Below are 17,394 nucleotides of genomic sequence, written 5' to 3'. Positions count from 1 at the left end.
ATGACTTGGCTTTTCAGAGGCACTTCTAGAGCGACGCTCTTGAAAATGAGTTCCTTGTCACGGTTTCAGACACTAATTGTCACAGGAAGGCAAAGTAGCAACATGTGAAATGATTCTCATCCTGGAAGTCTCATTATGTTTTGAAAAAATATTCGGCAATTAATTTTTTTTTTTCTTTTGCTTGCTATTTTGGGGCAAAGTCGTACCAAAATAAAAGCGACTCATAAGAGAAAGGCTGCAATTGCTGATGTCATTATTTTCAAGGAAGAGCACTTCAGATGCAGCCTGGTGTGCATGGTGTGACAGGAAAAGACAAGACGAGAGCGGTAATTTGTAGTTTAGCACATAATACCGGGGCATTAGGATGTGAATGGGAACAAGAGGGAGCGCAAAGAAAGTAAACAATGACTTCTAAATAGAAACGCGGCTCCGTCTTCTGAGCTTCGGCACATCAAGGCAGCCAAACTCAAGCTGGAAAGTGCACTTTGAAGCAGATGCAATTATTCTATAAAGGACACTGGAGCGGCAGGAGGCACACAAGACCTTTGCAAACCCCAGGGTCCCTTTATCTGAAAAGGGAAAGCTTAAAGGAGAGGAGAAAGAGGTGAAAGTTTGGGAGAACCTCCTGTCTGATTGCGCTCAGTCCGTCTGTCTCGTGTCCCGCTTGTGTCAGTGACGCAGGCAGATGGCCCTTGAAGTTAGGCCTGCCATCCACAAAGTCAAGGCAAAGGCCATTTTTATTTAATCACTCCTTATTTGTGAGGACCATATTTGTGAGGACCACAGAAAATACAACTGACTCATGTGGTGCGGCAGAAGTGACAAAACAGACACACTTAAACCTTTGCTAATCGCAACCGCAAACCCAACCCGGCAAGTCTAATTTAAAGGCGACCAGGGCACAGTTTGGTATTTCTCTTGTAGCACAAACCACCAAAGAACCTCCGTGGGACTGGTATGGTCACAGTCTGGGAGCACCCATCCTTCCCTCCTCTGTCATGTACTAGTAATGGCCAAAGAGATGGCTCACAGATGGTCATGTTGGGCCAAGAATTTGTGAATAGATTTCATTTCAGCATCCAGGCTACAAGAGGATGTGCCATTTGGGAGTACCCAGGATCCCCTGTGCATCTTATCAATTCTGAATGGCAGATATCCTCCCATCCTTCCTTATTTCATGCTCCCAGCATGCACTACTGCTCAGCCCTAAGGCAACCAATTGGCACTTTATAAGCATGCCACCAGGGTCCTTAGGTGAGCACAGCGACTGCCCAATGGCCCACAGCCTCTTCCACCTACTTGTAACTCCATTTTTAAACTGAAACTGCAGCAACACTCTTCCTCTTGCCAGCTGCCTTGCTCTCTAGCTGTGCTCTCAGAGACACACAGCTGCGTCCCACAGACTAATCATTTCCAACGCTGTCACACCGCATGGAAGTATGAAGCAAGGCTTCCTTATTTATCTCATGTGCAAAGTGATACTCACACAGCCCACACAGGAGAGGAGCCTACCGCGTATGGGAGAGAGCAGAATTGGTGAGCGGCTTGATGGGCCTTGACGCACACGCCAGGCTGGATTCCTCTCCCATCCACTCTGCTGTGGTCTGTCCGGTCAGCCAGCCGCCTCATTTTCTAATCCAGTTAACCAGAGGAAAGACTCTGGTTGGCCACCAGCCGCACTGTCAGACTGTCCTGTTGACTGGAGATCATAAGGTCACCTGTGAAGTCGTGTCTGAAATAATGGGTAAGAGCAGCAGATCCCCCTTGATCCAAATGATAAAACGACTTCACAGTGCTAACTTACATCGTGTAGCACAATACAAAGCCATCGAGATAATGCCTGAAGAAGAGCCATTTGGACACGGAGAGCAGAGCGCAGGCCCAGATCGGTGTCACAGTGCGCGTCGGTTTGACATTTCTGTGTTTGTGTTCAGTCACGTCGGTATGGCCCCAGTGTGTTAAGTGGAAGTCGAAGCAGTACAGCGTCTTGCTTAGCAGTGACCATAAGGAAGAGTATTATAATGTGCTACAATATATATGATTAGAGAAATGGCTAAATACAATTGGACAGCAGTCACAGAGAAGACTGTGTAAATAAGGCCAGTGGCAGAATAGAACGTGCTGGTTATTTGTAATCCTACTAGAGTAGAGCCACCAAAGGCGTTGTGCTGCTGCGCTGGGACCGCCGAAACTCCTCTGTTGTGCAGAAGTCTGTGACTTCGAGGACATTTCAAAGGCCGGCGTCTTTCATGACGTAAATGGAAGGCCGTCTGCTGACCTGGCCTTGCAGTTAAAGGCCACATGAGGACTGGCAGCTGCTTATCCAAAGGTGCAAATACGTGATGGGGCACAGAGGGTCAACGAGTCAGCGCTTTATTGGAGGGTTTCAAGTGTAAATACGACTTAAAAACCGTTAAGAGGGAACAGACCCAGCTTTAGCCGTTTACTGGCTGAACCTGCTGCCGAATGAACACTCACCGCTGTGCTGCTGACAAGATGCACACACAACCTCAAAAGCAGGCAGAGGAGACGCCTGAAGTGAAAATCTCCAGAACAGCGGACTGACCGTAACGCGCGCCTTGGCGGCGGTGATGCATTAAACTCCCAGCCAAGAGGCCTTGCAGCACCTCTCAAGATACAGAGGCGGTTTACAGCGTGTATGGCGATCAGCAGTACCCGCTTTAGGTCCTCCTGACACCCGGTTTGCGACCCGGTAATCTGGCTCGTCCTGATCATGTCCCCATGCAGAGCCTGCACCCTTCGCTACGAGTGCTCCGTGCACATTTGAGAAGATTTCAGTTTGCTCAGGCAGGATTTCTGAGTGTGGTGTTCAATATTTTACATCCATTTAAGATACCTTTGACTGGTGCCAGGATGATTCACTTTTGTTTCCTGTTTTAGCTGCATTGCCCATTTTGAACCCAAAAGAAAACGTGACCAGAGGTATAACTTAATCTTGAAGCTTCATTCTCTACTAATGAGAAGTAGATGACATTAAAGGCTTTGTGACAGGTCGTAAGTGTCAAAATGAATCCATTAGGTAGGGCCTGAGGCTGCCAGCTGAAAGAGGAACAAAACGCTAACAGGATGGCAGCCCAATTAGGGTCTCTGGGGGCCCACATAGTTATTCATAAATGACAATAGACCAAGGAATCCTCTCCTCTGCCATGTTCTGTGTATGGGTGTGTTGTCCTTGTGGCCCTTAGGCTGCGATTGTAAAGCAGGCCTTGCCCGCATGTTTAGGAAGTCGCCAAATGGCATTTAGTTGACAAGTCGTTAGGATATTAAACCTGCACTTGGACTTTTATCACTGGAGTCCTCTCCAGACTTGAAGCATTTCTTGGTCTCAACATAAAATCTTTCATTCCTGACTCAGAAGCTCATGGCAGTGGCACTGTGTGCAGTTGCCCAAGTATACGCAGTTGTGGAGGGTTAGTGTTCTGTGCCCTGCTGTAGTCTTCCTGCACACATAGGACAGACTTGGGCCTTCTTAGTCTGCAGTAGGTGAGGCAGCATTGGGAGTTGATAACCCGGAACTCGGCCCTTCAAGTGGGAATTGCGTTTAGGGCAGCAGCACTGACAACCGAACCAAGCTGAGTGCCTTCAGTGGATGGGTAGTGGTACCCGGTAAGGCTTTGCAATACTCAGGCTGATCTCCACCCAAGAAAAAGAGACAAATGTTGTCGAGTCTTGGCCAGGGGGACAGATGAAGTCTGATTTGCTCATCCTGCCTCCCTGTACTCATCCCTGTTCTCTCGGTGTCATAGTTAATGATTGATATCCATGACAGACGTGATTTGAAAGACGCTATGTCATTTACTGTATGTTCTGATCTGCCTGGACGTCTCATTTAATTCTCTTCACATAGACGTGTGTGTTTTCTTTTTACTATCCTATATGCTAATGTGCCCGCCGTGATTGATGACTCTTCAAAATGGTTGTCTGCTCGGACATGCGGCAGGCGAGCCCCAGTCCTATGTGCTCAAAAGGAAAGGCTGGCTTAAGGTTGTCTTTTTTAAGCAAGGCTTAGGAATTTGTTTATCTGCGAGTGTGTATTTGCCACCACCTCTCATAGAGATGGCACATCAAAAATCTCCCATGCAAGCATACATCGTCCTGTTTTACAAAAGATTAGGTCTGGTTTTGGCATCGGAGAAGGTCAAGCATCATGGTGCAAATAAAAAGCAAAGTTAATTTCTCACTCGAGTCTTCTATAGCGCTCGTCACTGAAGGCAGGCTGTGCGTGTGCATCTACATTAACGGCAGTTACGGCGCCTTTGGCAACTAAAGCCTTTCTTCAGACATAAGGGAAGATCGAGCCAGGTGCCTCGGTGGTATTCCTGGCGAGCGGGAGTTCAATAATGTCACAGTGAATTGATAGGCACCAAGTTTCACGTCAGTGGTGATCAATCACTTTTTCCAGGTTTAGTGACAATGTCCAAGCCTATAAAGAAGAGGAACAAGCTCAAGGATCGGATTATTGGTTTGACGTCTTTGGTGACATCGGTTTTTATTTACCGTTCTTGTCACCATAAAGGTGGGTTTATTGAGCAGAATTCAGAGTGTCTGTGACAACAGTGAGGTGTCGTGTAGTGCTTTTTGTCAGACTTGAGGCACAAAGTGTGGCATTCCTGTGCATTTCGTGATCTCTCATTAATGAGGCTAAGGTGTCTAAAACCGTGTTCTGGGGGGACGTTTTAGGAGAGCTGGACTCCACTTGTACACATCTTGAAATAAGAGCCAACGAAAGTGCATTTCCAAAAATCTTACAGAAATCTTCAGATGCCTTTTGAGATATCTGAAAAATGACTTTCAGTGCAAATGGAAACATCGGATTGGAAGAAACCTTGAAATGTACACAAAGCTGTTCTATAAAAATATTGGAAAATGGACAGAGAGACCGGTAGATTAAACTTTATTTATTCCCAGACATCACAGAAGCTGAAGAAAAAGAAGAGCGCATTGAAGAGAAACTGCATTGCACAAGCCTCAAAGTGACCAGGTGGCACCTTTAACTCATTCTAGGGTATCTGAGTGGCAATTCCACGATCTGACATTCTGCCCATACTTGGGTCATGGCATGATGATAACTAGTGTTGCCGTAGAGGATATCGATTACTGGCTGGCATTGGTTGGGGAGGGGACACCGCCTACAGCTGATGTTGCCTTACGTGGCTCCTCATCTTAGGGTTTGCCCGACTTTTTGACTGCAGTTGCCAGCTCTCGTCGCCAGCCCAAGTCAACGTACAACTGCATGCCGACTTTCCAGCAGTTGAGCTTGGCCCTTTTTCTGGCCGCCAAGCGCATGCTGCCTGTCTTCTGTATGATGGGTCAGTCTCCGCTCATGTTAGGACCCCCATGTGATCTCTAACTTGCCTTCCTTTTCATGCCGTTTGCCTTGAATTGGAGTTCCCTCCATGTTACTTCTGCGTGTCCTCCACACCCTGGGCTGCTTGTCTTCTGTGCTCAAGGCTCCAGTGTGCTGCAGACAGGTAAAGGTTTACAGTTCCTGGTAGTCATGTGAACCATTGAGCCTTTTCAGTTCGGGGTCACAGGGGGCCAGTGCCTGTTAGTTAAGCTAATAAATGGCAGTGCTGACCGTCGCTTCAAGCAGCGTTGAGACTTAAAGCCCCCTGACCTTCATGCTGGTGTACGGTCTTCTCGTCTCTCATTTTCAGAATTGTGCTGTATACTCGGACCGTATCCTGTGAAAGTCCTCTGAATTGCTTTGGATCCAGAATCCCACCTGACCCCTAAAGAATGGAGTAACACCCAATGGCACTGCGTTCTCGCCCTCCGCTGGCATCTTCTACTATGTTGGTTCACTTATTTGGGAGAATCCTAACCCCCCCTCTTGTAGCTCAGGGGGATGTGACGTCTTCTGTGATCTTAAATTGGAAAAGGCGTTTTAGAATTTGGTGAGAATTTGTTCAAGTTGTCCTAAAACTGCCTGCCTGCCTGCCAGGTCTCGTCTTGATCTTCGCTGTTGTTTTAAAGTTTGTGAGGAGTCGCATTTTAGGTTTGGGGCCGAAGCTTTGTGTTGTCCCTTCAGCCTGATGGCTTTGTCCTTCATCAGTTCACATGAGGGTGTCATTGACTGGATTCTGCGCTCCGGTATGCGTTTGGTTCTCCTGCAGTCCAATTCAAAGAAGCCCAAGCCCTGCGGTGTAACTGATTTGTCTTTTTTCCCCATGGATGCCACTCTCCTGGTTTTGTGTACGGTACACTTGCATTTGTGCGTCACATGACTAAAGTCTTCTTTTCTGCCCTTATCAAGTGTCCATCTTGTATTGTATTTTCAGTGCAGCCTTTTATGTGCTTCCGACTCCGCGAGAACAGGCGGATTAAGAAAACAAAATGCGTGAGCGAGCGCCACTTGTGCCACGGGTGGCGGTGGGCATTCCATCCTGGACTGGAGCTTTCGAATGCAGCATCCATGTGCCGCACAGTTGTTACTGGCTGCTGAAATCTACAAGCTGAAGACCGATCTCCCATTTGAAATGTCAATACGAATCAGGATCACGGGCCAAAAGCAAAATCAGCGTATGGATTTTCGAGAGAAACAAGAACTCCACGGCTCGCTGCAGCTTCACTTTTAACCATCGGCTGTGAAGCGGAAAGATCAGCAAACAAGTCGCGTCACTTTCTTTGTGTATTGCTGAAGCTGTTCCGCTGTGCTTAATTGGGGGCTCAAAATGAGAAAAGGTGGTAAAAGTCGGACACACACGGCTGACCAGTCTGTTGGCGCGGTCCTCTGCCAAGGGAACGGGTACCAACACCGAGGACAGTGCCATCATAATGGCTTTTGAAGATTGTCTGTTCTGCAGGCCGTTACGTTGAACCAGTGACAGCGATGACACCTTTGAATTCACACATTGGGAAAAGCTCAAGCCATCAATGTGCACAGGAGTGCAGTAAATCTGGGAGGTGACAATGTGTGACTGATATGTGACAATTAACTGTGTTTGCCAATTAAAGCTCTGAATCATGCGCCATGAGCAGCGAGCATACATTAGAGAGTCTGCTGGTTTTTGGAGCTTCTCGCTATCGTCCCCATTCATTAACTCCACTTCCATATCAGGGACAATAGGGGACCCACTTTGATGAGACACCATAAAGGGGCTTAAAAAGCAGAAAATGTCACAAATCAACTCCCATTTTCCAGTTTCATGGTAGCCAGCACTGGCCCACCAGCCTTTGTCAGAGCCCTGGTGTTACTTGCCACTGTTTCACACAGCATTGCGTCCACTGGTGTGAACCGGCCGTTCCATTCTGGGGGTCCATCAGGGTCTGTTCCGGCAGGCTTCACAGACGGCATGCTGCCTCTGGAGGGTGCAAGAAATTTTGTGAATGCTGGTGAGGCGGGCACTGTGCGGCATGAGGAATATGAGATGACTAGGCCACTGGCGTGTCACGGTGCCACATGTGAGTCATTTCTGTTTTGGCTGCTGGACTCTCTTGGGGGGTAGCACCTGGCCGTGGTTTGTGTGTGTGTGTAGCGTCTTCACCTTCGACGTGGTCCTGCTCGGGGATGTTACACCACTGAGAACTGCCCTCGGGTCCTGCCCTTCCTGCTTACTGGCTGTGACGTTAGTCGGGGTCACTTCGTAAGTAGGTTGGACACACGACGCCTGCGTATTGTGCTTTCAGCTTCCTCCTCCTGCTTTCCGGGGTTTCATTGTTGTTGTTGCTGCTTCTTTCTGAACTCTGACATTCCATTCCATCTTCTAACCTGCTCATCCATTTCTGGGACCCGAGGGGATCTGGGGTGGGATGCTAGTCCATCACAGGTCACCAGTTAAGCTCATGTGTCTGTCTTTGGGGTTTGGGAGGTAAACCGTAGGCGGAGGTCTGCCACCGGCCACTGCCAGTGTGGGCTTGGGGCATTCCCCTCATGTCTGCCTGCCAGCCTGGCTTGACTTGGTGCTAATTAGCCTCGTGGCCTGGTCATGCTAACCTGGGTCCTTGTTCAAATTGGAGGCACATTTCACATCATCGGCCTCATTAACCTGACACTGAAGTGATTCACATGGCGTGTCTGATTGTGAACGAGCCCCCGTCACCAGGTGGAGTGTTCATAATTTAAACTCCTCTGAGCGGGCGTCGGGTGGGCAGGCCACCACAGCCGGTAGAAGCGCAGCATTGTCCGTCTAATTGATGGGTCCAGTTCAGTGAGGCGGATGTCTTCAGATATTCATTTGAAATTGCAGACTGAGCCTTTGCCATCTGCGCCTCTCTGACACTCCTGTCTTCACGCATTTCTTTTCGTTTTTTTCCTCCTCCTCCTCCTCCCAGGAGCTTTCACTCTGTTATTCATGCGACCAGGGTTTCTGCCAGATGATGTATGGCCCAAAATATTGTGCTTGCTAATAGCGCTGGAGTCCACAGTGTGAGCCTTGTAGCTAAGCGTCTGTAGATGTGTCTTCATCAGGCACTCGGTAACGGACACACTCGCATGGCAGCCCTACCCTCTGTTGAGTTGCTGCCTGAAGACCTGACAGCGAAGTAAAGTGATGTTACCATGAGGATGTGTGGCGTGGCCCGGAGTTGAAATAGTCACTTAGTCTACTTCTGTCAATGCATTGTCACAGGGAGCTGCCGCACGGATTACTGGGCAGTGCCAAACTCCAGAGAGAATGCCCGTTTCCTGACATGCCGGCCAATCTTAGACACCAGTTTTAAGTGTGTGTAGGTCTCCCCGAGTAGGTCCCTGGGGCAGTGACACACACACACAGACTTTGGGTGACGTTTGGCTCCACCCCCACTTCTCACTCGCCGTTGACATTTCTAGGAAACGCCAAGCCTGCAGCTGTGGTGATAGGTGAGGATGAGCCGACTGTCTCCTGGCGTGCAGTCGTCTGTCCGTCCGTCCGTCCTTTCTGAGATCACGGTTTGGTTTTAGGGCTCCAGCGACTCCTCTGCAGCTGTCCATCATGCTGCCTGTCACTTCAAGTCACTGTCTTTCACAGGGGAGGCTCCTGTCTCTTGTTGCTCTTTTTTTTATGCCACCCGACTGATTTTAAATTCATACCTGGGGAACAGGATATTGTAATGAAAAAATGTCACGTCAACGTGCAGTCACATTGCCAAATGACAAGGGACGCCAAAGTCTGGACCAGCGACTTCCAGTCCCAGCCCTGGGAGACCCCTGTGGCTGCAGCAGAGCCGAGCTGTCATGGGGGCAAAGGAGGCACCAGAAAGGTCACAACTGGGCTTGCCATATTTAATTGGATTGGAGCGGGCATCGCTGCGTGTTACGTGGAGCTCATTCTGTCTGCGTTTAAGGTTTCCTTCATCGTCGTCGTTTTGATTTTAATTCCGTTTGGTTATTTCCTGGTGAGCACTCTGGGGGTCTGACACTTGAGGAGCTGCAGCCTTTTGGCCTTCATGTCATGTGCCCCCATGTCTGCTCCCCTCATTGTCGTTAATTGAATTTAACAAAGGGAGCACAGAAGACCTGAGAGCACAAGACTGTGCCAGACAATACAAATATTTCTACATTTCATACAATTGTAAATTGCACACCCTGGCTGTTTTCTAAATGCACAACCAGTCATTTTTAGAAAGCCGTGCTTATTAAATGTGAAGATTTAATGAGAGGGAAACTGGCTGACTGACTGACTGGTGGGATGAAAACCTGTGGCCATGGGGGTCTTCAGGACTAAGACTGCTGTAGCAACTACTGAGCTCTTTGTTTGTTCGGAGCCGACGTGTAAGTGAAACGCCACCCTAGTCAGTGGTGGTCCGCCTGATCGCCCGCCCTGCTGCAAATACTGAGTCACATAATGGCAGGCGTGGCGGGTGACAAAGGGGTGTGGCTTATGCTAATTAAACCAGCACCACACTGCGGTCAGCTGATGCCAGGCTAGCGCACACACACACACACACACTCTGGGCCAATTCAGGGTCCTGCGATCACAGGGAGGACAAACAAAGTCTAAGACCTGAACCCGTGTCCAGTCACACAGATGTGGCGATGCGCCACACTCCTTCTGGACAAAGCCGGGAAGGGCACAGCCTGGCAGACTGTCTTGGAATTGCTGCTCTGCCCGCCTGATCTCCGGCTCCTTCTCCTCCTGCTGCTTTCTCACTTCTCCTCACACGTTCTGTCAGCCTTCTCTTTTCCGGCGGCGGGCTGAGCAGATTTCACTCCCCGATTCTTGGACCGTCTTTTCTCCTCGCGTACGTTTGAACGGATCGGCATTGTGTGTCTGTGATTGCTATTTTTGTAGTGAGCTGTAGTTGCTGCTGGCAATCACTGGCATTATCATTTATTAGCAAATCCACAGAATAATTGGAAATCCTTTCCGTGGCACACGACGCTGGCAGCTGCCTGTCACCCGCTCGCAGAGCGCATTATTGACTGGGGTAGCGGGTCTTACAGACTGGGGGCTGATAAAATGGGGCCTTCCTGCCCTGTTTGCGCTTCTTTTTAGAAATTCTCCTGCGGTTTTTTACAAAGGCTGCCACCCGGCTCTTCCTGTTTCATTGCCATCTGCCCGCAAAGAGAGCACAAAAATGGGAAAAAATGATGAAAGTGGCAACTGAGCCTCCTGCCTGTCCTCCTTTGGAGTGGTGAGGGACCTTTAGGTTCCCAGTAGTCTATATAGTGCCTTTCACAGTGATTGTATTCATGGCATGAGGGTCACATGGTACATCAGAGGTGCACCTTCTCACCAGGGTGCATTCTCGAGAGCCTTAGTAGACGATACAATGAAGCGTGCAGCACTGTGACTCCAGTGCCACCCGTGATTCACCCTCATAAGAGGGCACTTGGCACCGCTGTGAATCCTGTTTCTCTTTTTGATGTCCCACTGCTCTACCTCTAAGCTGTATTACCTGTCCTTGGGGAAGACCCCAGATCCAAGTGTGAGAAGACTCGGCCATCTCCGGTGGCCCACACAGGCTCTGCTCTAGAAGGCCAGGCAGTTGGCCGAGTTCTCCGGTCATCATGGACCCGCCTTGCGATTCTCAAATGAAACGGACCTTTATTATCATCTCCTCCCTCTCCAAGAAGACCTTTGACACGATGCTGTTGGGCACATTCATGAATTAATACACACAATGTCACCGCAGCAAAGGGGAAGCCTCCAAAGGCACAAAGTGTGACACAACATGACAGGCTCGTCACCACGGCAACACCATAGGTATTAACAAATGAAACCCTTTTTAAAAAACATTAAAACACACCCAGATAAGACCAGAGAGCATATCGAGCGAGCGAGTGAGCACAAAGGGGCGCCCCTCATGGACCCCTGAACCCAGAAGGCTAAAAGCAGGTGTAGTAATAACCAGAAGGGGACGCTAAACCGAAACGAGAAGCGTGCAGGCCTCAGTGGGCCCTCTTCTGACACCAGCCAGCGATCGAACCCTGCCACCTCCTGGCCCACAGCCAGATGGTGATAAGGGGCACCAGGTCTGAGCTCTCAAGTGGAGCCCCCAGGAATCTCTCACAGCACGCCTTGAGGGTCCGTGTGATGTGGTCCTGGTGACTGGTTTGACTTCAGCCTATTTAGTCATCGCAGCTCTTCTCTCTCTACAGCCCTCCTTAGTAGTCCCTGTTACCGCTGGGAGCTTGTCCACGTCCTCGCATTTTCAATTCCTCTTCACTGTTCCTGGTGCGTGGGTTTCCTCCCACAGTCCAAAGACATGCTGGTTAGGTGGACTGGTGATTCTAAGTGGGCCCTGGTGTGTGGGTGTGTTTGTGTGTGTCCTGCGGTGGGTTGGCACCCTGCCCAGGATTGGTTCCTGCCTTGTGCCCTGTGTTGGCTGGGATTTGCTCCAGCAGACCCCCGTGACCCTGTGTTCGGATTCAATGGGTTGGATAATGGATGGATGTTCCTGGTGCACTTCACCTCCGCCTTGACTGATCTTTTACTACTAAAAACTGAAAGAGTCTCTCTGGGTCATCTTTCACCTTCTCTGCTCCATTCCTCCTCTCTTTTCGATCTCATTCTGCCGTTCCAGGGGTTCTGGCTATTGAAACGTTTCTTTCTAGTGACCGCACTGGGGGTCCCTGCAGCCTTTCATCATTCCTTGTGTCTACGCTGCTCATCCTTAATTGACATTACTAGGATGCAACCAAGGAAGCAAACTCTGCAGGAAAAAGTGAATTCACAATAAAACGACAAGAGTTTGGAACTTGAAACTGAGGCGGAGATAGAAATCCTTGTAAATGCAGAATAAGAGAAGGAAAAACAAGGCGAGCAAATTAAAGAATGAGACCAGTTCGAGTGACTGGGAAACTGCTGGGGTCCACGGGGGTCCAGAAGGGCAGAGAGCACACAGTTTGATGCCTTTGAATGGCTGGCACACATGGTGCCTTCATTCAGGCCCTTGCCAGTCTCCACTGGGGTGTTTCGTATCCCGTCATTCAGTCACCAGGTCAGGACAGCCTCCCCCACTGAGTGGCACTGTGCCACGGTAGCAGTACATGTGAGGTGATCCCTTCACTTGTGCAGTGTGGGTCAACCCGTCAGGCTGAAGACGTTCACCACATGGCCACTGGTACCCCCTTGCCAGAGAGCCTGCCAGTTTAACAAACGCCAAGTAAAGCAGCTGAAGGGTTAGAGCCGAGTGCAGGGCATCACACTCAGCCTGGCAGCTGCCAGTTCCAGCTCTAAGGGCCTGGTGTTTCTTCATGGTGGCGTCCATCTCATTGAAGGCAATAAGCTGTGTTTCCTGGTACTGCACGAGACGGCTGCCGTTTCTGCACTTCTGGGTGTTTTTCTTCTAATGTTGCAGGCTGAGGACCCGCGCCGTGCTTTGTGACACCAAGTCATGCGCCAAGGGAGACGTCAATAAAGAAACGAGCTGCCAAAGATAGCAGTAGCAGCATGGCGCGAGTGGTAGGTCTTCGACGCCTCTACAACTTCATTATTCATTACATGTGCTTCGTGCCTTTCTCTTTACGGTTTTAAAACTCTACCTGAAGCTGGCCGAGCCTATTTGAACACGACATGATGCTCTAGAAATGAACTTGTTGAAGAGAATTTGTGTCCTCGCGTTATTATGGGTATTGTTTGTCAGAGAGCACATTGAAATGTGCAGATTTAGGGGTCTTTGTTGAAGTCGTCTAACAAAGGCAGAGCATATCGACTCGTGTGAATGTATCTGAAATTCAAGTGAGAAGAGAAAGAAATCAATGTGACGTAAACCAAATAAATACATCCCGACGCATTGATACGAATACGGCCTGGCCAGGACTAGCCGGAGCTCACAAGGTCACCGAAATCCAAAAACACGAGGCCGAGAGAGCGGCACCCGACACGTATGCTGCGGGGCTTCAGTCTAAACGATACGACGATACGTGGAAGACCACAGCAGGTGGCTGTCATCCTGGGACTGGAGAGGGAGCGGGTCACCCGAGGCGGCAGCATCCAGTAAGGTAGGCTATTGGGACGGGAGATTTTATACAAACGTTGTACCTAAGCCTTCAAAGGTGAAGGCCTGCGGAGACGGTTATGGCATCTGGGCAGCTCGGACGACCTCCATGGTTATTTGAAGCTTCTGAAGGTGTACTTTGGCACACGTTGGCACTGCCCATTTCAAAAACATGAGCTCTCGGACCTTTTGAGGGTTTCATGATTTCCTGTTACACACGTCTCCTAAAACCGTTCTGCCCGTACATCGTGTCCTCGTAAACCAAAGAAACGCTCTCGTCATCTGCCATCCTGCAACTCCACAACTGCTCGTACAACATCTGGTGCCCCGTCATCGTCAGTCGGCCAGACCTCCAGGGAGAACCCTGCAGTGCAAGGCGTCATGGCTTTTCTTGTTGGTCGCTCCACAGAACTCTGTCTGCTCCATATTGGCTTATCTCAGAACAAGAAAGATGTGTCATTTATTACAAGTGTGTGAGCAGACGAGGAAAAAATAAAAGAAACGAGTCGGATCGCTGCTGTACGCTGATGGGAGTGCGTCCGCCGTGCTCTTGACGTGCTATTTAAGATGGTCAGTCTGTCTGTCTGTCATATAGCGCCTTTCACAACTCTGTCTATCATATAATGCCTTTCACTCTATCTATCGTTCTGTAATATAATGCCTATCTATCTATCTATAGCGCCTTTCACTCTATCTATCTATCTATCTATCTATCTATTTATCTATCTATCTATCTATCTATCTATCTATCTATCTAGTATATAGCGCATTTCACTCTATCTATCTATTATATAATGCCTTTCTATCTATCTATCTATTATATAGTGCCTTTCACTCTATCTATCTATCTATCATATAATGCCTTTCACTCTGTCCTATCTATAGCGCCTTTCACTCTATCTATCTATCTATCTATCTATCTATCTATCATATAATACCTTTCACTCTTTCTATCTAGTCGCTGCCTTTCTCAAAGCTGCACACTCCTCATGAGTAGCAAATGAGCGATCTGGCCAGATAAAGCCAAGTCCTGTGGCTTCAATGGCAGAGCCGGAGGATAAACAAGGAGTACAAGTTGGCATCACAGACACCGTGAGCTGCCATAATGAAGTTCTGCCCAGTGCAGCAGCTGCGATTGCGGCCATTGTACTACAACATATTGGTAATGGGGTCCTGTGACTGTCCTCTCTTGTTATCAGCTCAACTCTTTATGGAGTTCTGGCTCCAAATTCTTCAAGCAGGAAACAATAGTGCTTGAAATTAAAACAGAAAAAGATAAGAAATGGCGCCCTGCGGACCCTCTAGACTGACCGGGCAGTGTTGTTGTGGCTCCTCAGAGCCCTCGCGTGTGCCACATGCAGCTTGGTCGATACTTTGGAAAGTTTAGGACAAGGAGAAGTGCCATCTGCTGTCTGGCATATTCACACGGGGATGCTCAAGTTGTGTGATGAGACGTGCCAGTCAGCGGCTCACCATTGATGAGTCCGCAGTGTCTGTGTGATAAAAGGAGACCCTCCTTTACAAAACTGCATTCCGATATGTGTGTGTGTGTGTGTATACAATATACTGTATATCTTTAACTGAATACAATTTTAAAGTAACGCACAAATGTCCTCTCGGCATTGGTTTCAGTCCGCATGGCCAGCCACAAATCCTGACGTGTAAAGAGGACGGAGCCCGGTGGTCTCGGGTACTTGTTGGATAATCGGAAGTGCAGGTGGTCAAATGTCACATCAAACTATGAAGGCATTTTGAAAGACTCTCCGCCATTATAGACCATTAAGTCCACTATGGCACAACTGGCTGTAAGATAGGCTGTGGTGTGTGTGTGTGTGTGTGTGTGTGTGTGTGTGTAGAAACATACAAATCGACTATAAAGTAACGGGGGTGGTGGGCGCGCGTGTGAGGTTTGAAGTGATGTTTGTGTGCCTGCGTTACAGATGATGAGTCGCTGGAGAAATGAATCCTCTTCTTACCGCCAATGCACCCAAGTTTGACGACTCCACGCGCCGCTACCGAAGCCCGCCAGAGCCGCGCGCACTCCCCAGACGAAGCCTTACCTGGTGGCACTGGGAGCCAGTCGTCCTGCAGGGGTGACCAGAGGAGTGAATACAGCGGTCCTTCGGGCGCCTCGCCAGACGATCCTTCTGCTTTGTCAAACGCCACGCGTCCTTCTTCGTTGCGACCGAAGCCGAGTGCAGTTTTTGGAATTCGCCGGGAGTGAAGAGGACTCCCCCAGTCTGCAGACGGTCGGATGCCGGCGTTGCGCTGAAGCTCTCCTCCTCATTCGGCTCGTTTCCGAGCTGACGGTTGTATTCGGCGTCTCCGGTGTCGAGTGCGCTATAAACTGTAGCCGAGTGTCCAATCGAAGTCCCGTCATCGGCGCATACCTGTAAAGCAGCGGCTCGCATCCGAGGGATTTCGCGAGATGAACGCCCGCAAAAGCGCTCAGCACTCGACGCCCCTCTCCGAGAGGCGCTCCATCCGTCCCGGGGTGTTGTCGAGTCACCGGTCGGCCAGCTGCGGAAGTTGGTGACGGGTCGGTCCACGGGGGCTTGTGAGCCTGGCACTGCCCTGTCCTCTGCTACAGCTCACCCGTCACGGCGCATAGCTCTTCTATTCTTTTTTTCTTTCCTTTTTGAACCAAAGTTTAAATGTTGCAGACCTTTAGCAAGCTTTCGGCGGTACAAAGCGCGTGATGTCGAGATACGAAGTGGGGGTGTCTGCGTGGCGGGCTACTCGGCGCACTTCACCTTTATATGCCGCCCCTGTCCGTGGTGCTGATTGCGCGCTCGCAGCCTTTTCTTCGTCTCCCCTCAGGCTCGGCTTTAGCAGATCTTTGGAGGGCTTCTTGGGCTGACGAGCTCTCTGCTATTCTTGGTTTCAGTGCAAGTCCAGACCTGCTGCATCAGATGTGTGATTTTAGATGACAGCCAGCCTGCTAACACGGGCAGATTGTAGCAGAGATGAAACCGTAGCCCCTTTCTGCATTGCCGCCTAAATCCACAGATGAGGAGGAGAGGAGGAGGAGGAGGAGAGACGAGAAGAGAAGAGAAGAGAAGAGTGCGCGGTCTGCCTGCAGCACGTCAGGCGGTGATGCTCTCCGCTCTCGCAGGGCTCCTCAACTTTTAAAAAACGATCCACCTACATGTGCTGAAAAGTCAGAAGCAAATGAATACTCGGAGAGAGTGAGAGTGAGTGTGAGTGTGAGTGTGAGTGTGTCACTCAAATGTCCCAGCGCACTGCACTGCACTGCACTGCACACACCACACGCCTGCCTACTGCATGACTGGACGTGTCAACTTCATCCTCCTGCCCATGGAGGTCTTTGTTTCCTCCCACTCCCTCGACGTAGCTGTTGGCCCCGAGGGCACTGACGTCCCAGCCAGGGTTGGGTCCTCCTGCTGGGATGAGCTCCGGCTCTGCCGTTTGGGATAAGGACTGCACTGGACTGGACTGGAGATGAACGACAGATGGCTCTTGTCATTATTAACGTTGACATCGTGGCTCTGACCGCAGCACCCTGCGAGCAGAGCGTCCATGAAGAAGAACTTCATCCTTACACTTTTTTAACGTACTGTTTTCCAGTACACAGTTTTAGTGAACGTGTTGTTAAAGGCCAGGAACTGTTTAAGTGGGCACAGCCAGACATGTCTAAAAGCGCCGGCCACTTGAGGGGTGGGCACCAGAAGGGTCTTCCTTTTTTGTTGACCAGATAATGAAAATGGCTGGAGGATGAAGATGATGGTATTACTGTACATTATGAATGAATCCCCTTACTCTGTGTGTGTGTGTGTACATAGTGAGGAGAAAAGGGGCAGGTCAGGATGAAGTGCCAGTGTCCCCACCGATGTCCCCGTTCAATATCAATAACACTAATTTGAATACTGCTGGGTAGCGGTCATCTTGGAGGGGCTTCAGTGGCAGTCGCCATCCTTGGAGTGATGCCCGCGCTCAGTTGTGTTATTTCTTTCATAGCAGGTGACTTGAAGGAACAAAGAGAGGTTAGCA

At 49.6% G+C, this 17,394-nt stretch overlaps 1 protein-coding gene across 3 annotated transcripts in view; it reads right to left on the bottom strand.

Annotated features, from left to right (window-relative positions):
* grm2a (glutamate receptor, metabotropic 2a) overlaps positions 1-16,656 on the bottom strand; it is a 67,280-nt gene extending 50,624 nt beyond the window's left edge. For all 3 annotated transcript variants that reach the window (XM_039770794.1, XM_039770795.1, XM_039770796.1), the window contains exon 1: positions 15,444-16,656. In XM_039770794.1, the coding sequence (XP_039626728.1) occupies positions 15,444-15,794 (351 nt within the window). In that variant the 5' untranslated portion in view covers positions 15,795-16,656. The remainder of the gene's footprint in view (positions 1-15,443) is intronic.
* Positions 16,657-17,394: the final 738 nt, after the last annotated feature.

The sequence above is a fragment of the Polypterus senegalus genome, chromosome 12, assembly GCF_016835505.1.
Source record: "Polypterus senegalus isolate Bchr_013 chromosome 12, ASM1683550v1, whole genome shotgun sequence".
Taxonomy (NCBI): Eukaryota; Metazoa; Chordata; class Cladistia; order Polypteriformes; family Polypteridae; genus Polypterus; species Polypterus senegalus.
Note: the sequence above shows the minus strand (reverse complement) of the source record. Positions and strands in the feature narration are given on the sequence as shown.